General features: G+C 35.9%; 2 protein-coding genes across 4 annotated transcripts in view; one reads left to right on the plus strand and one right to left on the minus strand.

Annotated features, from left to right (window-relative positions):
• The window catches only part of LOC145296682 (calcium and integrin-binding family member 2-like), a 115,376-nt gene extending 101,624 nt beyond the window's left edge, over positions 1-13,752 (plus strand). For both annotated transcript variants that reach the window (XM_080142633.1, XM_080142635.1), the window contains 2 exons: positions 2,395-2,483; positions 12,819-13,752. In XM_080142633.1, the coding sequence (XP_079998759.1) occupies positions 2,395-2,483; positions 12,819-12,840 (111 nt within the window). In that variant the 3' untranslated portion in view covers positions 12,841-13,752. The remainder of the gene's footprint in view (positions 1-2,394; positions 2,484-12,818) is intronic.
• Positions 13,753-17,906: 4,154 nt separating this feature from the next.
• Positions 17,907-19,460, minus strand: part of LOC145296681 (p21-activated protein kinase-interacting protein 1-like) — a 37,087-nt gene continuing 35,533 nt past the window's right edge. For both annotated transcript variants that reach the window (XM_080142631.1, XM_080142632.1), the window contains exon 10: positions 17,907-18,026. In XM_080142631.1, coding sequence (XP_079998757.1) covers positions 17,986-18,026 — 41 coding nt within the window. In that variant the 3' untranslated portion in view covers positions 17,907-17,985. The remainder of the gene's footprint in view (positions 18,027-19,460) is intronic.

Here is a 19,460-nt window from a genome sequence, read left to right on the forward strand (position 1 = left end):
TTATATATGAACGTGAAACGGGCCTTAAAGTAAAATAATACCGGATTTTTTGGAGCTGATTTGCCGTTTAGTTGTACAAATATCCTCAAACCAGGTAATCACTAAAAGGGACCTAAGCTACAGGGGTACTATGTAGGGAACTGGGCAGCAAGATGTCTGTTCACATTACACTTGAACTTCTGCATGTCAGTACAGTTGAGGAAGCAGGAAACCGGAAGAGAATTCGAAAGTCTAGCAGTTCTGTGGAAGAAGCTATTAGAGTAGAAGGCGTTCCTATATCTCTATTGTGTAGGGGTGGAACTTGGCTGCCTGTCGGGTTTATCGGGTGTGTTTACATTGAGGGGGTACAAGTGCTTGTAGTTCGTCAGAGCATCCACCATTAAAATACTTGTAAAACAGGCAGAGGGATGCAACATTTTGTCGATTGGACAGGGGCTGAAGCTTTTTTTTTTACATAGGCGTCACCACTTATCAAGGCCGATAGGCCACTCAAGGATAAGGGTTAAAGAGTGAACAGTAGTCAAAAAGGCAATATAGTAATCGATAGTAATGGAAGTTCGGTAAATTTGTTAACTTAAGTGGAACGGCTCATCAGAAACTTGTTTATGTTGGACTTGAAGACAACCATATAATAGACAGCTGGAAATCAGGAAAACGGAAGAGAATTCCACAGACGTGCAGTTCTAAGAAAGAAGCTTTGTTCATGGAATCTACATTTAGGTTTAGGCACAGATAAAGAGTGGGGGGAATTATTGATAGTGTTTTCAGCTAGACGAGTGTTTCTTGTGAAAGTTTGGCGAGGGGGGACCATAGATTGAAGCTCAGTCGAACACTTTCCATGAAAATAACGATAAAGCAGAGGCAAACTCGCAACATCTCTTCTGTGAGATAGAGGTTGCAGCAAAGAGAAAAAGACATCTCCTACGAGGCCACGAAGTCTATTTTGAACCCTATCAAGGCAGAACAGGTCCTTTCTAGCAGCTCCTGCCCAGATGTGGCAACAGTATTCCATCCTTGGACGTATCTGGCTCTTATATAGATAGAGAATTGCATCAGCAGTGAGATATCTACTGGATCGATAGAAGGATCCGATCATTTTTCCAGCGGCCTTGGCAACAGATTTGATGTACATATTCCATTTAAGGTCAGGAGTAAAGGTCAAGCCCAGAAGCTTGTCAAAACTTGAGGACTCCCCAAGACGAGAGCCATTCATTTTAATTGATGCCAGATGGGGATCAGAACGTTGATGATGTAAAGATAGAAGCTTGGTTTTAGATGCATTAAAAGTAACCAGCCACTCCTTTCCCCATTGTACAAGATGATCAAGATCAGAGGAGAGAGAATCAGAGAGAACTTGGTCGTTTACTGTCTTAGATGTGCTACCATAGATGGTAGTGTCATCAGCAAAAATGTCTACGAATGATGTAAGGATGTGATTTGGAAGATCATTAATGTAGATCAGGGAGAGAGTTGGACCCAGGATGGACCCCTAAGGGACTCCAGCATTAATACTGTGAGCTTCTGATTTTTGCCCATCAACTACTGAACTTATCAGAGAGAAATGATTTAATAATTGAGAAGACATTTTCAGCTATACCATAGCTGGAGATCTTGTGAAGTAAACCTTTATGCCATACCCTATCAAAGGCCTTTGATATGTCAAGAGCAATTGCCCTAGAAAGGTTACCTCTGTCGAGAGATTCGCTAATCCTATGAGATATAACTGTAAGCACATCTGCTGTAGATCTAGCAAAAGGGAAACCATATTGTGTGTCACTAAGAAGCTTAGATGACAGTTTGGGACCTATCAGGTTGGCGACTTTTTGGGGGATCCTCCCCAGGAGGGAGAGACTAGTAGCAGATGCACCAGCCCAAATGTGACAGCTGTCCTCCATACATGGGCGAATGGTAGCTTTGTAGAGGTACAGGATATTTTCAGACATAAGTAACTTTCTAGCACGTTAGAGAGACCCCACCTTCTTCGCAGCAGCCTTGGCAATGATCTCAATGTATTTATTCCAACTCATATTTTTCCTGTGAACGTTAAGCCAAGGAGTTTGAACGAAGTACTTTCAGGTAATGTATTTTTAGCCATAGCTATTGGTGGTTGGTAAGGTTTCATGTAATTATTAAAGGAAACGAGCTTTGTCTTGGCAGCGTTAAACATTTCCAAGTCAGCGTTTGCCGGGAGTATTTGCAGTCGTATTTTTGTCTCTTAGCAAAATATTATTTGTACTTAAAAAATTATATTCAAAACTCCTCGGGATAAGTTTAAAATTAACTGTGAAACGCAAATTTATTTCAAATGAAAAAAAAAAAAAACATGCAAAGAATGAGATTATAATGCAAAATTGTGTGGGTTTTAAGAATAAGAATATTTTGTTTTCGTTGCAGGTGATGGAAGAAGCTGATATGGATATGGAAACTGGAATTTGCTTTGAAGAATTTTCGACGCTGATGAAACAAAAACCAGAATTTTTAGAGTAAGTAAACCATATATATATATATATATGTGTGTGTGTGTGTGTGTGTGTGTGTGTGTGTGTGTGTGTGTGTGTGTGTGTGTGTGTGTGTGTGTGTACATTCACTATCGCCTCGACGGCAGTCTGTTCAACCTCAGAAGGTTGCAAACCCACACAAAGACTCTCAAACAACTGATCCGTGACCTCCTTTTTGCCAACGACGCTGCCCTCATTGCCTACATTAAAAGAGCCTTGCAGCGCCATACATCCTGCTTTGCAGAGGCTGCTCAGCTTTTCGGACTCGAGGTCAGCTTGAAAAAGACAAGTCCTCCACCAGCCCGCTCCTCGGGTAATGTACCGCCCCCACTTCATCACCATTGGTGAGATTAAGCTGAAGACCGTTCACCAGTTTACCTACCTGAAGTGTACCATCATATCAGATGCCATGCTCGACAGGGAAATCAACAACAGACTGGCCAAAGCAAACAGCGATTTTGGCAGACTGTACAACAGAGTCTGGAAAAACAAACACTTGAAGAAGAGCAAAAAAATCAGTGCAGAGTCGTAGTACTCTCCATCCTCCTATATGGAGAACGACTAAAATAAATCTATTGCTATTTTTCTTCTTTCCAATAATTTTATTTTATTTTAGTCCTTCCCCCCCCCCATTTAAATTTATTTCTCTATACAAAAAAAAAAATCGATTTGGCTTTGAAAAGTGAGGGCGAAACCTGGTCGGCCGACTCTACCCACTTATTTATTTAACTTTTTTTTTTCTCAACCTCCATCGAATGTTTTCCTTCCATCCTTCTTTTTACCATGGATACAAAAAACTCAGTCTTCCCTTTTTAATAGCTATAATAAAGTTTTGTACCCCACTAAAAGAATATATGTATACAGAGAGAGAGAGAGAGAGAGAGAGAGAGAGAGAGAGAGAGAGAGAGAGTGTATATAATAGATATTTAATTATAATCTACATTTGTATACATTTAATCTTTGCAGAATAATCAATGTAGAAATATATGTTCAAACTGCTGACACGATCCAAATCCAGATCAAGAGTCACTTTTTAACTCTATTCCGAGCTCACTATATCATTTAAATCAGAATTGATTCATGAATTGGATAATAATTATCCCTCTCTTGTACAAATTTTGGACAACAGCACCGATATCCTTAGAACCTTGGAGTTTTGCAGGAACGACTCTAGGAATTGTAAGGTAGTGAGTTATGGAAGAAAATCTTTTCCTAAAATTAATCTTCCCTTGAAAAATAGGAAGCCCTTTACCTTGGAAAATTTTCACGTTAATGCGCCTAAAATTAAATATGGTTGTTTTTGTCGATCTAATAATCACTAGGGGTATTTCTGTGACTAAATTTATTAAAGGTATTTCTGGTTTAAAGGCCCACCTTGGTTACATGCAAGTGTTTTGGTTTGGCCTAATTATAATTTAGTGTCTCAGTGAAAAATGCCAAGAATTAATCACTGCCCACTCGAGTAGTGGAGAGGAACTAACAAATACTCCTATCATAAATTAGGACAAGTTCTCTTCTCTTAATAAATTAATAAGAATATTGACGGTAGTTTTTCGGTTCATTGCCAAGTTAAGGAGAGACCATCATGATGATGCTTTTGTCAAGTCTAAGTTATACTTGATTAGTTTAGCCCAGTCAATTCTTTGGTAAGGAGAGAAATTTCTTACAACAAACCAAAGTGGAAGAGATACCTCAGTTGGTATCGAAATTCAATTTGTTTTTAGATGAAAAGGGTTTAATACGGTGTCGTGGTCGAATCGATAGTGATGACTACTTTTCTATTGATGTGAAACCCCCCATTTTGTTACCAAAATCTTGTCATATTACGGATTTGATAATTATGGATTGCCATATTAACTGTAAACACTTCAGTATTGCTGCAACTCTTAGTAAATTGCGTACTGCTGGGTTTGGGATGCCCAAAGCTAGACAGGCAATTAAAACTGTCCTGGCTAGTTGTGCCTTGTGTAAAAGGTCTTTTAGATATCCGAAGGTAACTAATTTACCTAAACATAGGGTAAATCTTGTTAGACCTTTTCTATACACGGGGATAGATTTTACTGGTCATTTGTAGGTTGTAGACAATAGTGAAGTTAAGAAAATGTATATCTTAATCTTCACTTGTTTTAATATCAGAGCAATCCATCTGGAATTATTACCTGATATGTCTACCCATTCAGTAGTGTTGACTTTCTTAAGATTTTTTAATCAGTTTGGTGTACCCTCACACATTTACTCAGATAACGCCTCGTCCTTCGTCGCCGGTTGCGACTTGATTAAGAAGGTGGTTGTGTATAATGAGTTTAAGGGAAGTAACGATACTTGTAGTATAAAACACCTTACTATTCCGATATATTCAGCTTGGTTTGGAGCGGTATGGGAAAGGTTGATTAAGACAGTTAAAAATTGTTTGTTTAAGGTCATAGGACGTAATAAGTTAGATTATTTCCAACTATTGACGGTACTATCTGACTTAGAGAAATCCATAAACGAAAGACCATTAACCTATCGTTGCTCTGACGATTCCAGTTTGGAAGTGATCACCCCTAGTGCGTTCGTTCATCCCTTCTATGGAAATAGTGTTTTTGAATCTCGATGAAGAACCCTTTGCTGCGAGTTCTCCTCATCGCAATGATCTAGTAGAAAGTTTGAAGGGTAGAGATTCCTTGTTGGTAAAGTTTAAATTATTATGGTACGAAGAGTACTTATTAAGTTTAAGGGAATTGTCACAAGACTTGTATCAGTGCAATTTTGAAAATAAGATCAGGATAGATGATGTATTAATAAAAGATTTTACTAAACCTAGACCTTATTGGTCCTTAGGAAGGGTAGTAAAGCTCAACTATGGGAGCGATTGGGTTGTTCGTTCTGTACAGGTTAAGGAGATGGACCCCTTGGAGCTCACTATTTCACATTCGTACCAAGTACCATCTCTTAATTCTACCGATAATGTAGGTGAAGATGAGATCCATAGCGAATCTCGCTCGAAACCTGTTCGAGCACGAAGATCTGTTAATAAAGACATATCCTGATTTCGTTTGGTATTAATTACATTGTTTGGAGTTTTCTTTTTTCTCTCTTTTTCTTTAATTAGGAGAGTGTAGAAATTTTATTTTCCTTTTTCTCTATTTACCTCCCCTTTCTTTCCTACCATTAGTGTCTTTCTACTCTCTCCATCCCCTTCCTTTCCTCCCTCTGATTGGTGTATTTTCTTCTCTCTTTCTCCCCTTTCTCGGTGTATCTGGTGCTACTACTTTTTGCTGTGTCACGCGGGATTCGATTGGATAAAACACTAAGTGCGCCATTTTAAAAAGAGTGAAACCAGCAGAAGCTGGAAGGAGAAGAAAAAAAAAGCACCAGAGCAGTGTTGCGTCGAACTGAATTACACCAGAGCGGTGTTGCGACATTTGAAATGTGTGGGGGTCGTCAGGCCTTTTTAGGAACTAACTTCCTCCACAAATAAATAAAAATAAAAAGAAGACTTACATGCAAAACAAACGGAGGTTTATTCACAGAAACCAACCATTAACAAATAAAATATAATTCTCTTTATAATGAGTTCAGAAGTCCTTTTTAAGTGTTCGTATAAAAAAAAGGAGAATGTCTTTTTTTTTGTTGAACTGTTCATATGTTAAAACATGGTAAGAGAGGCAATAGGTAATGTTCGCCTGTGAAATTGTATGAAGCGCGCGGAGTGGTGAATGGAAGAGTGATAGTAACACGCGTGGAACGTCCGAATGAAAATGCAGTTGAGAGAGGGATTTGATGTTTGTGTGTGCTTAAATACTATTTGGACCGGCTCCCAGCGAGCTTAAGAAGAAAAGTTTAGAAAAATGTCCTTGGAGAAATCCCATTGGACGGAAACATCACGTGGGGTGCTCTGTACTACGTCCGCTCGTTTTGAGTCGATTTAATATATAAGGCCACGCCGGAATTTGTGTGGGAGTTATTTTTTATTTTTCACGCGCCAACATAATCATAATCATACTGCGCGCCTAAATTGTATTTATTTTTATAACAATTTTTAATCCGAATCTTAACCGTGTCAACTGGCACAAATGCAAGAAAGTAATATTAACCATCGAGATTATTAAACTTAACAAACAAAGCCTGAACGAAATCGAAATCAGATAAAATTATAAATTCGAGAAACAAGCAAAACAGTCTGTTTTCAATTTCCTGTGACAGCAGTCGGAATTACTATTTCATTCGATAAAATAGTATCTATACGTTATTTCCGGATGAATATTAATTCGATGTTAAATAACCCAAGAAAGGGTTGATATGCTGTGAAAAAAAAAGCAAAGTAAAAGAAATAAACTTGGTAACGAATCCTCCGATTTATTTCTAGTGATGAGAAGTCAGATAAACTCAATTGGAAACTGCTAATGATTTATGCATCTCAATTCTGCATTGAATACCACAAAAAAGGGTAAGAAGTGTTCCAACTACGCCGAATTTCTTTGTAAAAGTATAATTGTTAAGAGTTAAGAACCGCCAGATGGACTGATTTGGCAGCCCAGTTGAACTATATATTTCCTTTTCTATCATTCTTTCCTTTTCTATTTTTCTTTGAAATTTTATACCAGTTTACCTTGGTCTTTTTTAATTAAATTTCGTTTAGAAATCTTAGTCTCGTGCAACGGGATAAAATTCGTTGAACGTAACGATAAAATTTCCGTTACTGTTCTAAAAGAAATTAATAAAAAAAGAGACCAAGGTAAACTGGTATAAAATTTTATCAAAGAAAAATAGAAAAGGAAATATATAGTTCAACTGGGCTGCCAACTCAGTCCCTCTGGCGGTTCTTAAGAACTCTTTTAACAATTATACTTTTACAAAAAAAATTCGTAGTTGGAACACGCCAACACTTCTTACCCTTTTTTGTGGTATTCAATGCAGAATTAAGATGCATAAATCATTAGCAGTTTCCAATTGAGTTTATCTGACTTCTCAGCGCTTGAAATAAATCGGAGGATCCGTTACCAAGTTTATTTCTTTTACTTTGCTTCTTCTTTTTTTTTTTTTTTACGGCATATCAACCCTTTCTTGGGTTATTTAACATCGAATTAATATTCATCCGGAAATAACATATAGATACTATTTTATCGAATGAAATAGTACCTATTTACAATGCCTCCCCACGGGACAGAGTTAGACACCAGGGTCGTTTTTTAACGTGGAGAAAAGGTACAAAAATAAAAAATTGTCTCAGTCGTAGATAAATTTCTACTCCTGGTCTTCTGATCGAGATGCCTCAGTTCCTCTTTGATCCAACCTATAAACGCGTTTTCTTTTCAAGTAGTCGATCGTTGATCTTTTTCAAAACTGGACATATCTCTTCAGACCATTTATAAAAGTGTATTTGAGGTAATCTAGCAGGATCCAATTTGCTTTACATTTTATTGCAACAATAAGATAAATAAAACACATTGCAATCGACCCCCCCCCCCAAACACACACACAAATGACAAGAAAAACATCTAATATAGTTGAAGAATAAATTTCTTTCTTCAAACTTTTCCAGGGATTTTTTCCTTGGAAAAATATTAAGCCAGGCGCAGATGTACTATCACAAGGATTCAACAGAAACGCTCAGTGGTAGATCTTGTTTCCTGACTAGAGCAATGAACGCCGTTTTCTCCACTCCCGACACATCCCATCCCTCTAAACTGGGCACTTGCGAATGCTTGAGTGCCACATATGTCTGTGTAATTAGATTGGGTTGACATTCGTCTGATAGGTTGAGGGTACCGGATTGACAGTTCCTGGCTGCTGTTTCTGACTGGTAGTACATGAGCCCTAACTCTTTTGTAGCACTTAGAGCGGCTGCTCCATCAACAGTTGTATAATATCAGGATGTTTGTAGTGCCATGTTGCGCATGGACAGGGACCCTGCACTCATCCCCGGTGGGCTTTCCTGAGGCCACAATCCTAGTTGATGAAAGGTCATCTGATGGTCTACTTGTGCTGCATGTCTGATATTCTGCACAATCACTTGTTCATCACCCCCCCCTCCTACCTAAACTGAAACTTCTTAGAAAAAAAAAATGGCAGTACAATAAAAAATTACACTTAAACCAGGCTTAGGTTCAAAGAAAATCAAATTGTCTCCTCCCTTGAGGCTTGCATTTACGAATGTCCATGGGCTTAGAACTAATTTAGATGATGTTAAAGCATTTCTCCTAACAAACACCCCGGATATCTTAGCACTAAGTGAAACTAACTCCTCCATCCCCTCTAACCACTTTAACATGCCTGGATATCTCCCACTCTGCCGTAAGGACTTTGACAGACATATGCACGGACTTGGAGTCTATATTCATAATACTCTCCCCTTGACTAGAGAAACTAAACTAGAATCGGGCGATCAAGCCTTTATGTGCTTTAGACTTAACATGCAACATAACATTAGTTACTTTAATTTTCTCTACTGCTCTCCCTTGACCCAGGACTGCACCCTAATAAACAGTCTCTGACAGCATAGACACAGCACTCTCCCTCGACACTGGTGCACAAGTACATGTATTTGGTGACTTCAATGTCCACCACAACTGGCTTGGATTCACTACTCACACAGACGCAGCTGGTAACACAACACATAGCTTCTCTATATCTCACTCCCTATCACAGCTGGTTAGATTTCCAACCCATTTCCCAGACCAACAAGAACAACACGCATCACTTCTAGATCTATTTCTGACCACAGTTCCCAATGATTGTATAACGAATGCCCACAGCCCACTTGGGAATGCTGATCATGCAGTGATAATGGTTGAAATCACCCTAAACTCTAGAGTCAAAACTGAAGAGCCATTGCTCAAAACAACGAGATACTATAAAAAGGTTCACTGGGAAGCCATCAGGGATCTCATCAGAGATGCCCCATGGGGAAATATCTTTTCTCTTCCTGCTGAACAGTGCGCAAATGAGACTACTGAATAGTTCAAAATGGCATTTGAAGCACATGTTCCCACATGGAAGTTTTATGGCAAGCCCCATTCTCTACAGTGGTTTACTTCTACTTGTGCAACTGCTATTGCGCAAAGGCTGCATGCATACCGCAGATTTAACCGATATAAGTCCAGCTTAACAGACAGAAGTATATAGAAGCTAGAAGTAACTGTAAAAAAGAGATAGCGACAGCTAAGAGAGAATTTACTGAAACCACCAAAAAACACATCGAAGCACAGAAATTAGGAACCTGTGATTTCTGGAAAATCTACATAGTGTAGTAAATAATGGGCAATCAATAATTCCCCCACTAACTAACAATCACGATGTTGTTTGCACAGCAACCAAGAAGGCTAACATGCTCGCCAGTCGGTTTGCCTCCAACTCCACACTGGACCCTGCTAACCACCCCCTCCCTGATTTTACTTTGCGGACAGACGCCACACTAGACAATCTGAAAATTTTCTCAGATGCATGCTATCATAAAAAACCTTGACACTTCAAAAGCATGTGGGTCTGATCTCATCCCAGCTGTGTTATTAAAAAGTGCTCAGCCGAAGTAGCTCCAGTTCTCTCTAAACTTTACAACAAATGCCTTAATGAATCTTGCTTTCCAAACAACTGGAAAATTGCTTTTTTTAATAATTTTGGCAAAAGAACTGACCCATTAACTTATCGCCTCGTTAGCCTCCTCCCACTTTTCGCCAAAATATTTGAATCCATAATTAATCAATCTCTAGTTCATCATCTTACCGATGCTAAACTTCTGACCGACCAACAATATGAATTTAGACAAGCCCGTTCCACAGCAGATATCCTAACTGTCATCTCTGAACATATATACCATTCACTGGATAAAGCAGGGGAGGGTAGAGCTGTAGCTCTAGATATATCTAAGGCTTTTGACAGGGTATGGCATGAAGGTCTTCTCAGGAAAATCAGATCATACGGTATCACTGGACAAATACTCAACATAATTAAATCCTTCTTAGATAAGAGAAAAATTCAGATTGTCCTCGACAGTCGTACATCTAAACAATATATATGCAGGAGTGGCTCAGGGGTCTATCCTTGCACCTTTATTATTCCTAATATTCCTAAATGACCTCCCCCAATAAAATTGCCTTTCAGATGGGTATCTATGCTGATGACACCACGCTCTATAACAGGCACAACAGGAAAACAAATGAATACATATCTAGGGAAATGGCAGAAACACTAGAGGATGACCGCCAATCTGTAGTGGAATGGGGACAAAAATGGATGGTCACATTCAATGCTGCCAAGACTAAACTTGTTTCCTTCATTAATTACAAGAAACCTTCTCTACCACCAATAACAATGGTCAAAGATTCATTAACTGAAAGTACTTCTTTTAAAATCCTCGGCCTAACGTTCACAGAAACATGAGTTGGAACAATTACATTGAGAGCATTGCCAGGACCACTGCGAGGAAGGTAGGCTCTCTACCGTGCTAGAAAGCTACTAAAGCCCGAAAGTATTCTATACCTCTATAAGGCCACCATTCGCCCATGTATGGAGTATTGTTGTCATACTTGGGCTGGTGCATCTGCTACGTCTCTCGCTTCTGGACAAGCTCCAAAAGAGTCTCCAACCTGATAGGTCCTGAACTGTCATCTAAGCTTCAGCCTCTGTCCCACCGACGAAATGTTGCATCTCTCTGCCTGTTCTACAAGTATTTTAATGGTGAATGCTCTGACGAACTGCAAGCACTTGTACTCCCACAAGGTAAATACCCCCAACAAACCCGACAAGCAGCTAAATCCCACCCCTTCACAGTAGAGATCCCTAGATGTAAGAGAGCTTTCTATTCCAGTAGTTTCTTCCACAGAACCGTTAGACTTTGGAATTCCCTTCTGGGTCCCTGCTTCCCCATCTTTACTGACATGCAGAAGTTCAAGTGTAACGTGAACCGACATCTTGCTGCCCAACTCCCTACATAGTATCCCAGTAGCTCATGTCTCTGATAGTAGCCCCCCCCCTACACCAAAGTGGCAATGTGCCTTGTTTGGGGTGAAAATGTAATTTTAAAAAAAAAAAAGAAATAGCCCAAAATACGTTGGTTTTCTTTTTATGTGAATAACAAAAAAAAACAAATCAATCATATTTACAAGGTCAATCTTCTGCTCTCATGGTTTAGTGTCAGCTGTTTGAAAATTCCACTTTGCAATAACTTTTCCAATCACTTGCTTCCATGTTTTCCTTGGCTGGTCAATCTTCCTGCAATTTAAGACATCCGTGCTTCTGCAATGGTTTATTTGGGAGGATGTGTGATAAGCATGCGCGGAAATGCTCAAGAATTCTATACCAATGTCTTAGTCGGTCCTACCTATGGCAAAAATGAGTTCATTCAAGGGCTATAAAAAGCTGATACCAGAGTCATTCAGAGAGTAACTGGCACGGTTGCTCTAGTAATATGTTGTGTTGAGTCATTTTGTTCGGGACTGTGTTGCGTCGAATCATCGGAGGTGCTCAGATTCAAATTTACAGAGTTGTTTGAAATCATGTCGTGTTGAATCGTTGGAGGTGTTCAGGATCACGCCATGTCAAATCAACGGAGGTGTTCAGGTTCGAACTTTGAACTGACAGAATTGTTCAGGATTGTGTCAGGTCACGTGGATAAAATTCTTTGGGATCATGCTTCCATGTGTAATAAAAATTTCTTTTGTCTCTCTTCCCTCATAAAGCAACAAGTGAACGTTCCATATGACCATAGTGTAACAATATGATGATAAAAAAATATACATCAAAAGAGAGAGAGAGATACATCATGATCAAATTATTTTGTCAAATTTATCCAGCAGCTGAGTAATAAATCTTAAAATGGAATTATGAAATTTTAGTGAAAAACGAACAAACGACAAATAATAATTATATCACATTGGAGGGTAATTTTCATAACAAATTGCTTGACTTCATTCTAATTAAACTTTCATGACCCTTAGGGTCAACTGAGGTCAACTTTAAATAGCTTTTTTTTTTTTTTTTTTTTTTTTTTTTTTTTTAAAAAAAAACAAAAGGCTCATCACATATCAATGCCCGGAGGCCACTCGATCGAGGATAAAAGTTAATGTGTATATTGTAGTCATTGGGACAGTAGTGTAGTAATTGTTTGTTATGGAAATTTGGTATGATTAGATTATCTATGAGGTCTGTTCAATAAGAACTTGTTTACATTGGACTTGAAGACGACCATATTGTAGTCCACTGAAAAGCAGACCAGTGTAACAGTTAAACCTTTGTTTGCCTGTTTCTGAGCTAGACAGACAGACGCACCTAATTTTATTTGTATAGATTTACTTTTCTTTTGATCATTCAATTAACTCCTCTTCTGTTTCGTTGCAGGTATTTCCGGTTGCGAATATAATTTAACTGAAAACCAGCAATTATCACAAAAGTGACACAAAAGAACAATGAAGACGATTTCTGGTTTTATGCTAGAATTACCGAAACTTCTTTGGTAAATCTAAAATTCACCTCGCTCCTATCAATACTTGCTAAAAAATATTTTATGTTAATATACAAAATACATGTATTGCCAGGGATAAAAATTTATAGAGTCATGAGCGATGTAAAGTAAATTACTTGAAAAAAAGCAATAATAATCAGCAACCAACAAGGTTTGCTCAATCCTTAACAACACCTTCCCTAAATTGGCATTGTTTGTATGTAGTGGGAAGACTCCAGAGTAAAACTGGTGCTCTTCCTCAGGATGGATTTTAATCAAGGCTATTCTCAAGCATAATATGATGCATATCGTATTTTTATTCTTAAATACAAAGTAGTGTTGAGACAATTAATCGGAATCAGAATCGGAAAAATTTGTACCAATTTTCCAATGCCAAAACGATTCTTTTAATTATTTTTTTTTTTTTATTTGATTTTGTTTAAAGCAAAATCTTCCATTGCTGGCAATAATGATAAAATAATAAATATTTATTGATTTTTAAACGACCAATGAAGCTAAAATCGATGGACTGTTCCCTACAACTACATTTAGGAAAATATTTGCACCTTTAACATGTATGTGTTTACAGTAATCAGAGAAAAAATAAACAATCTTATAGTTAAATATTTAGAGATTTATAAAGAATCAGAATCTGTAATTGTGTCGAAATCAAGAATTTAGTACGGAATCGGGGGAAAAATATTGGAATCATTCCATCACTAATACAAAGACAATAACTCATAACGAATGGCGAACTCTGTCATTAAAACATGATTGCATTTTTTAAATCTGTAACGAATAAATTAACATTGGAATTGATTTCCCACGATATGATATGATTTTTGGTTTGCACGTGTTGCTATTATCACCATTAAATGAATGGTAAATCCAATAAGATGCATGCAATATTCAAACGTCTCCAAAATAAGGGCCACCTGATTATGGGTGTTCATTTTTATAGATAATTCGTACTCTTTGCTTTGATACAGCTTTAGAATTGCGAAACGTCTTTGTCTGATCTCTTTGGAAAACTCAAACACCATAAGTTAAATACTGTATAAGATGATGACTTAAATCTACCGTTTCTCAAATATAATTCCTTGAGTGTTTATTATAGGCACCGTCAAAACTGGGGGGGCAGGTCAGTACTTTTTGACGGACCGTCTTTTTAAAAATCTACCAAAAATCAGGTAATTATCCGATCAATACGAAATTTTCAGCGATTATTAGGAGAAGAATGAACTTTATAACAGTGTACTTATTTTTCATAAACGATATTTATATATATATATATTTTTTTGCTTACAAAACCCCCCCTTGTTTTGAAGTGGGAACAAATATGCTTAAAATAATCATCTGAAACTGAACAAAACATATTGTGTTGTTGTAAGGGACAGAATTATAGATTAAAAAAAAAAAAAAAAAATTGTTTGCATACCTTATTTTGACATCTGAATATCAGAACTTCGATTGTTTAATTATCCCGCTTTTGAGTTTTGAAGTGTGAAATTCGGTGAATATGTTAAGTAAAATAATTAATTTAAGTTAAGCAAAACAAAAAAAAAAATTTTTTAATATTTATACGAAAAAAGCCATTTTAAAATTTTTGATAAATAAATTAACAATTTTTTTTTAGCGAGCCGAATAATGCATGACCATTATTAAACAGGGCATGCTTTGAATAATCGATACAAAAAAAAAAATTCGATAAATATTGTGCCCTTTGTGTTAAAAATAGCATCATTTTTTTCGATCTCGTTTGAAAACGTTTGCCGCCTTTCGACTACGGTGGACCAAACGCGCTGAAATAATTTTTTTTTATTCTGCTTTAAATTGCCCCCCCCCCATTTTGGGGAGCCTGGCCCCCACACACATACACATTAAAAACCAAACTCATACAAATGGTCACCCATCTGGTACTGGCCAGCCTCAGCTTAATAATACATTGAAATTTTCGTCACTGAAAAATAAGTTTTTTTGGCCTGTTTGGTCTCCCATAGTTTTCTCCTTATCAAAAGAAAACGTAAACAGAGTCGATCTGAACTCTACGTCGACGCGAAATATCTGGTTACCTATATGAATAAGTGGAATTATTTGAAATTCAGGTACTTATATTATAATATTTTTGCATATTCTCATAGAAAATCATCCTAAATCTTAGTTAGACAATAAATAAATAAATTAATTATTTCAAAAACCTTCTTTTTTTTAATATTTAAGTACGTTTTTTGTACAAGACAAAAAATGTCAATTGTTAACTTTTTGGGAAAATTTAACATAGGGTTTTATCTTTCTGGAAAAAAAAAAGTTACTCAGAAATAATGGATTTTAATAAATGTAATTCAGTTTTAAAAAACAACAACAACTTGATTTTGCGGCGCCTAGTTTATTACTAATGAAAATGTCAGAAATAAAAACTTTCCATGTCCAACAGGGTTTCTAAAATATAAAGTGAACACTGGGGAAGCACAACTCCACTTTTAACTTTAATTTTTAAGATTTTAACCGTTTAATTGCATTCATTGAAATAGATCAGCCAATTTCTAAAATAAATACTTGACATTCTCATTTTACCGCTTCAAACTGACTTTATTGTCTTTCTTAAAACTGAGGACATCTGTCGACTTGTGTTTTTGAATTTTTTCGGATGAGGATTGATAATTAAAATCATTTGGACTATTCAAACTACTGTTCTCATTTTGTGTGTTCAGTCCACAAGGATCCGTGGTGTAATGGTAAACCACTTTGTAAAATTCAATTATAAATGACACTCTTCTGAAGGTTGACGGTTCAATCCTCAACGAGGGCAATATTTGAAATACAATTGCGAATTCCTTAGGACTTCAACCATGGTTGATGTTAAAAGAGCATGCTAACCCCATGGATTAAATAAAGTGTTCTGTTCAAAATTTTTTGCAGATTCCCGAGTTTGACAAGACACACTTGAGGAAGATAGAATTCATTAGCCAAAATGTTGTGAAAATAATACAAATCTGTTGAATTTTTTCAAAACAACTGATGAATGAATTTTGATTAAAATTCGAATAAGTATTCTATATGATATTATGGAAAAAATTATAAGTGGATAGGTGATAGTGAGTGGATCTATTTTACTCCACAGACAGGATGGCGCTTTGATAGTCAGTTGTTAGTTTCTGGATGTCCTGAGAGCAATATACTGAGAAGAAAAGGCATGTAGCCAGTTCCAGTGACCGGCTGAGAGAAAGACTGGACATTATAACAATGTATATAACAACTACGGACAAAGGCAACTTACAGTCTTTATCAAAGGGACGGATAACATTGTTGGTGTGGACATCAGCAAAAGACCTATAACGTTTTCAAAGTTTCCTTCATGCTTCCTGCAGTTAAAGATGCTTTTGTCTCCAAAGGGAAATGCCAAGATGTGAATATTTGGATATTTTTGTTATCGAAATATTTCTACTAACTGACCACTGACAATCGGCCAAAATCACTATCCGGCATTTTCCAAGACCAACAACAGAACACTCCTATTTTATTTTACCAAAAATGTGTGACATTTTTCTTTTATACCTCTATCCTATATTTCCTTAGGACAATTCCTTAGATTTTTAGGCACTGCCAGGCTAAGAAAAAGGTCAGACCCCCAACCTTATTATTTTTGTTTCTTTGGTCAGTCTTTATTCCCTGACCACTCTCTTATTCCATTTAGATTGGATCTCCTTTCCGATTACGACATTTCCCTTTTCAGGTGTAGGTTAGACTTCCTATGACCATTGTCGGCTGTTTCTATTCAGTCATCCTTTTGCCATAATCAGACGCCTATTTTACCTCTCATCAACTCAATAATCTCTCGTTCGATGGTTCCTTTGGCCCACTCTTTCCCATGAATGTCACTAACTAGTATCCTAGCCATTGACCTCATTAACATCTGCATCCTCAAAAAGACGAAGCGAGTCGGCACTAAGAATTGAAAATATCTCAAGTGTTTTTTTGTTTGAATGGGAAAATAATGCTGGGACAGACCTGCTTAAATAATTTTTCTAGATGGGCTCCAAATAAGTCTATGAATAGAGATTGTCTGCATATTATCTTCAACAGTTAACTTCTGAGTGGCTGAATTGTAACTAGACTACAAAAAGGTCCAGAATCAGTCAAGGATGAAAAGATTCCGTGAGAAGGAAAGAGGATGCAACCAGACTCCTAAAGGAGGAGGAATTGAACTTTTGACAGGATAGTTGATTTTTTTTCAGTCGGTATATCTCTTTTGAGTAGGTTGTGTCAATGGAGCTTGCATATTTTGGTCTGGTCAGGCAAAACTCTCATCTCACAAATCATTCAACCTTGGGAATGCGAGCACCATTTGTAATATCAAAAAGTTTTCGTGTTTCTACACTATCAGAATAAAATTTTGTAGTCAATAAATGGAGTTTTCAGATAAAAACCAATGGTTTCTACTGATATTCTTTGTCAATTCTAATAAATTACAATGTTAGCTTCTAAATTATGCAGTCGAAATTACTGAATTATTTTTAAAAAAAAAATTTTTTTAAAAACTTTGTGTTAGCAAGTGAAAAATTGCGGCCATCTTGTTTTAATAAAATAAATCGAAACAAAATGACCTCCCTTTTGAACTCTCCTGTGTCTTACATAAGCAAATATGATCATTTTCATCAAATTCTATTTTTTTTAATAAATAATTTTCTACCTTATTGATTTTCGTAATCATTGTTTTCATGTGAAATTAAGTTTTACGATTTCCGAAATTTTGTTCAGATAGTGTAGAAGCGCCAAACTTTTAATATTTGTTTACAAATTGGGTTTATGGCTTTTTTTTGGAGGGAAAATTACTTTACTGGTGTTAATTAGCCTTACAACAAAGTGCAGTTAACACACAAGGGCATGTTCATGACACAACATCAAACTGAATTCATGCTTACTATATTAACAGAAAAAAAGATTTACACAAGTACATAAATAAAATTAAAAAGTAAACAACTCGCTTTTGTTTTTTTTAGGGGTTTTTATGTAAGATTTTTGCATTATTATTATTTACAAAATTTATTAAAAAAAATATCTTGATCATGTTTTCTTCTTTTTTTTCTTAGCTGGTATTTTGGCATCTGAAATTTCAAAAATAAAATATTTGAAATAGAAAATATAGTACAAAAAAGTCAAATATTCAAACGATCCTGATCCATGAGGATGCATTTTTTTTTTTTTTTTTTGTTAAATGATTTTTAGACACATCACCAATCTAATGAATAAAATAAATACAAGAGATTTTTTATTTAAAATAAATACAAGAGATTTTAAGTTTAATTAAAACTAGCTGGAAAATCTGTCTTTTTATCCAAAATGGTGACTGACATTAACATCAATTGTCTGCTATCTTAAAGTATATTTCATTCTGTTTTGGATCCATTTATAAAAAATATTGATTTTATTTTCACAATAAAACTGAAGAAAAAAATTCTAATAGGAAGTTGTTTTCCATAAACTAAGGGACAAACTTTTCAAAGCACTGCCTTAAAATAGCAGACAATTGACACCACAGTCGAATGCTATTTTGGATAAAGAAAAATATAGATTTACTAACTAGCTATATCCATCCAGTGTTGCTTGGGAGTCATTTAACATTCAGTTCCCCTTCTTTTTGTTACCATTTCTTTGTTGTTTTACTAAATCATTACTTTTTTTAATAGAATTTTGAAAGCTACATTTTTGGTCATTAACTATTAATTGAATTAAGTTGTCATAAAACTATAGCTAATTTTTTTAAAGCAATGTTTTTAGTCTATAAAACTATGGGATGTAAATAGCTTTGAAAATTTAATCTTCATTTCAGCTTTCTTTATATTTAATAGTTGGAAAAAAAAAAAAAAAAAAAAAAAAAAAAAAATCAAAAAAATATCTGAGCCCTTCAAAATTTTTAAATGAATTTGGAAACATAAAACTGAAATGATCATTTAAACGGACTTTATAATTTATTTTTTGAACAAATTCTCATGTATTTAAAGATTATTGAAAACTACAGCTAAGTGACAACATGTTGCATAAAAAATTGTATTTTCCTCATAAAGATATATTAGTCGAAAATTAGAATTTCAATAAACAGATGGCTATCTAAATGAAAAAGAAATTGCATTTTGACTGGTTTCTAAACTGTAATAATATTCATATTTCAATGCAAACAATCGGTAAAAATACAAATTTTCTTGACTGTTCTATCTCATTCTACCCTCCACTATACCAGGTGCATTGTAAGTTCTGTTAGTTACTTGAGGTAATGCACACATTTAATTTAATGATATTAATTTACATTTCTGAATTTTTGAGATGAGATTGATAATTTGTATTATTCAGACTACTGTTCTCATCTTGAGTTATTCTCATAACGTTTCAATCAATGTAACCCCCCGTTCTTCTTGAGTTGAAAATAGTGGTGGGACAATTAATCGGAATCGTTAATCATAAGACTTGTGTATTTTGAGGGGGTATCGGAATCGCATCGTTAAAAAATACCTTAGATTTACAATTCTCTTATATTTTTAAGT

This window comes from Euprymna scolopes, chromosome 17 (genome assembly GCF_053919585.1).
Source record: "Euprymna scolopes isolate OS-2025 chromosome 17, ASM5391958v1, whole genome shotgun sequence".
Taxonomy (NCBI): Eukaryota; Metazoa; Mollusca; class Cephalopoda; order Sepiida; family Sepiolidae; genus Euprymna; species Euprymna scolopes.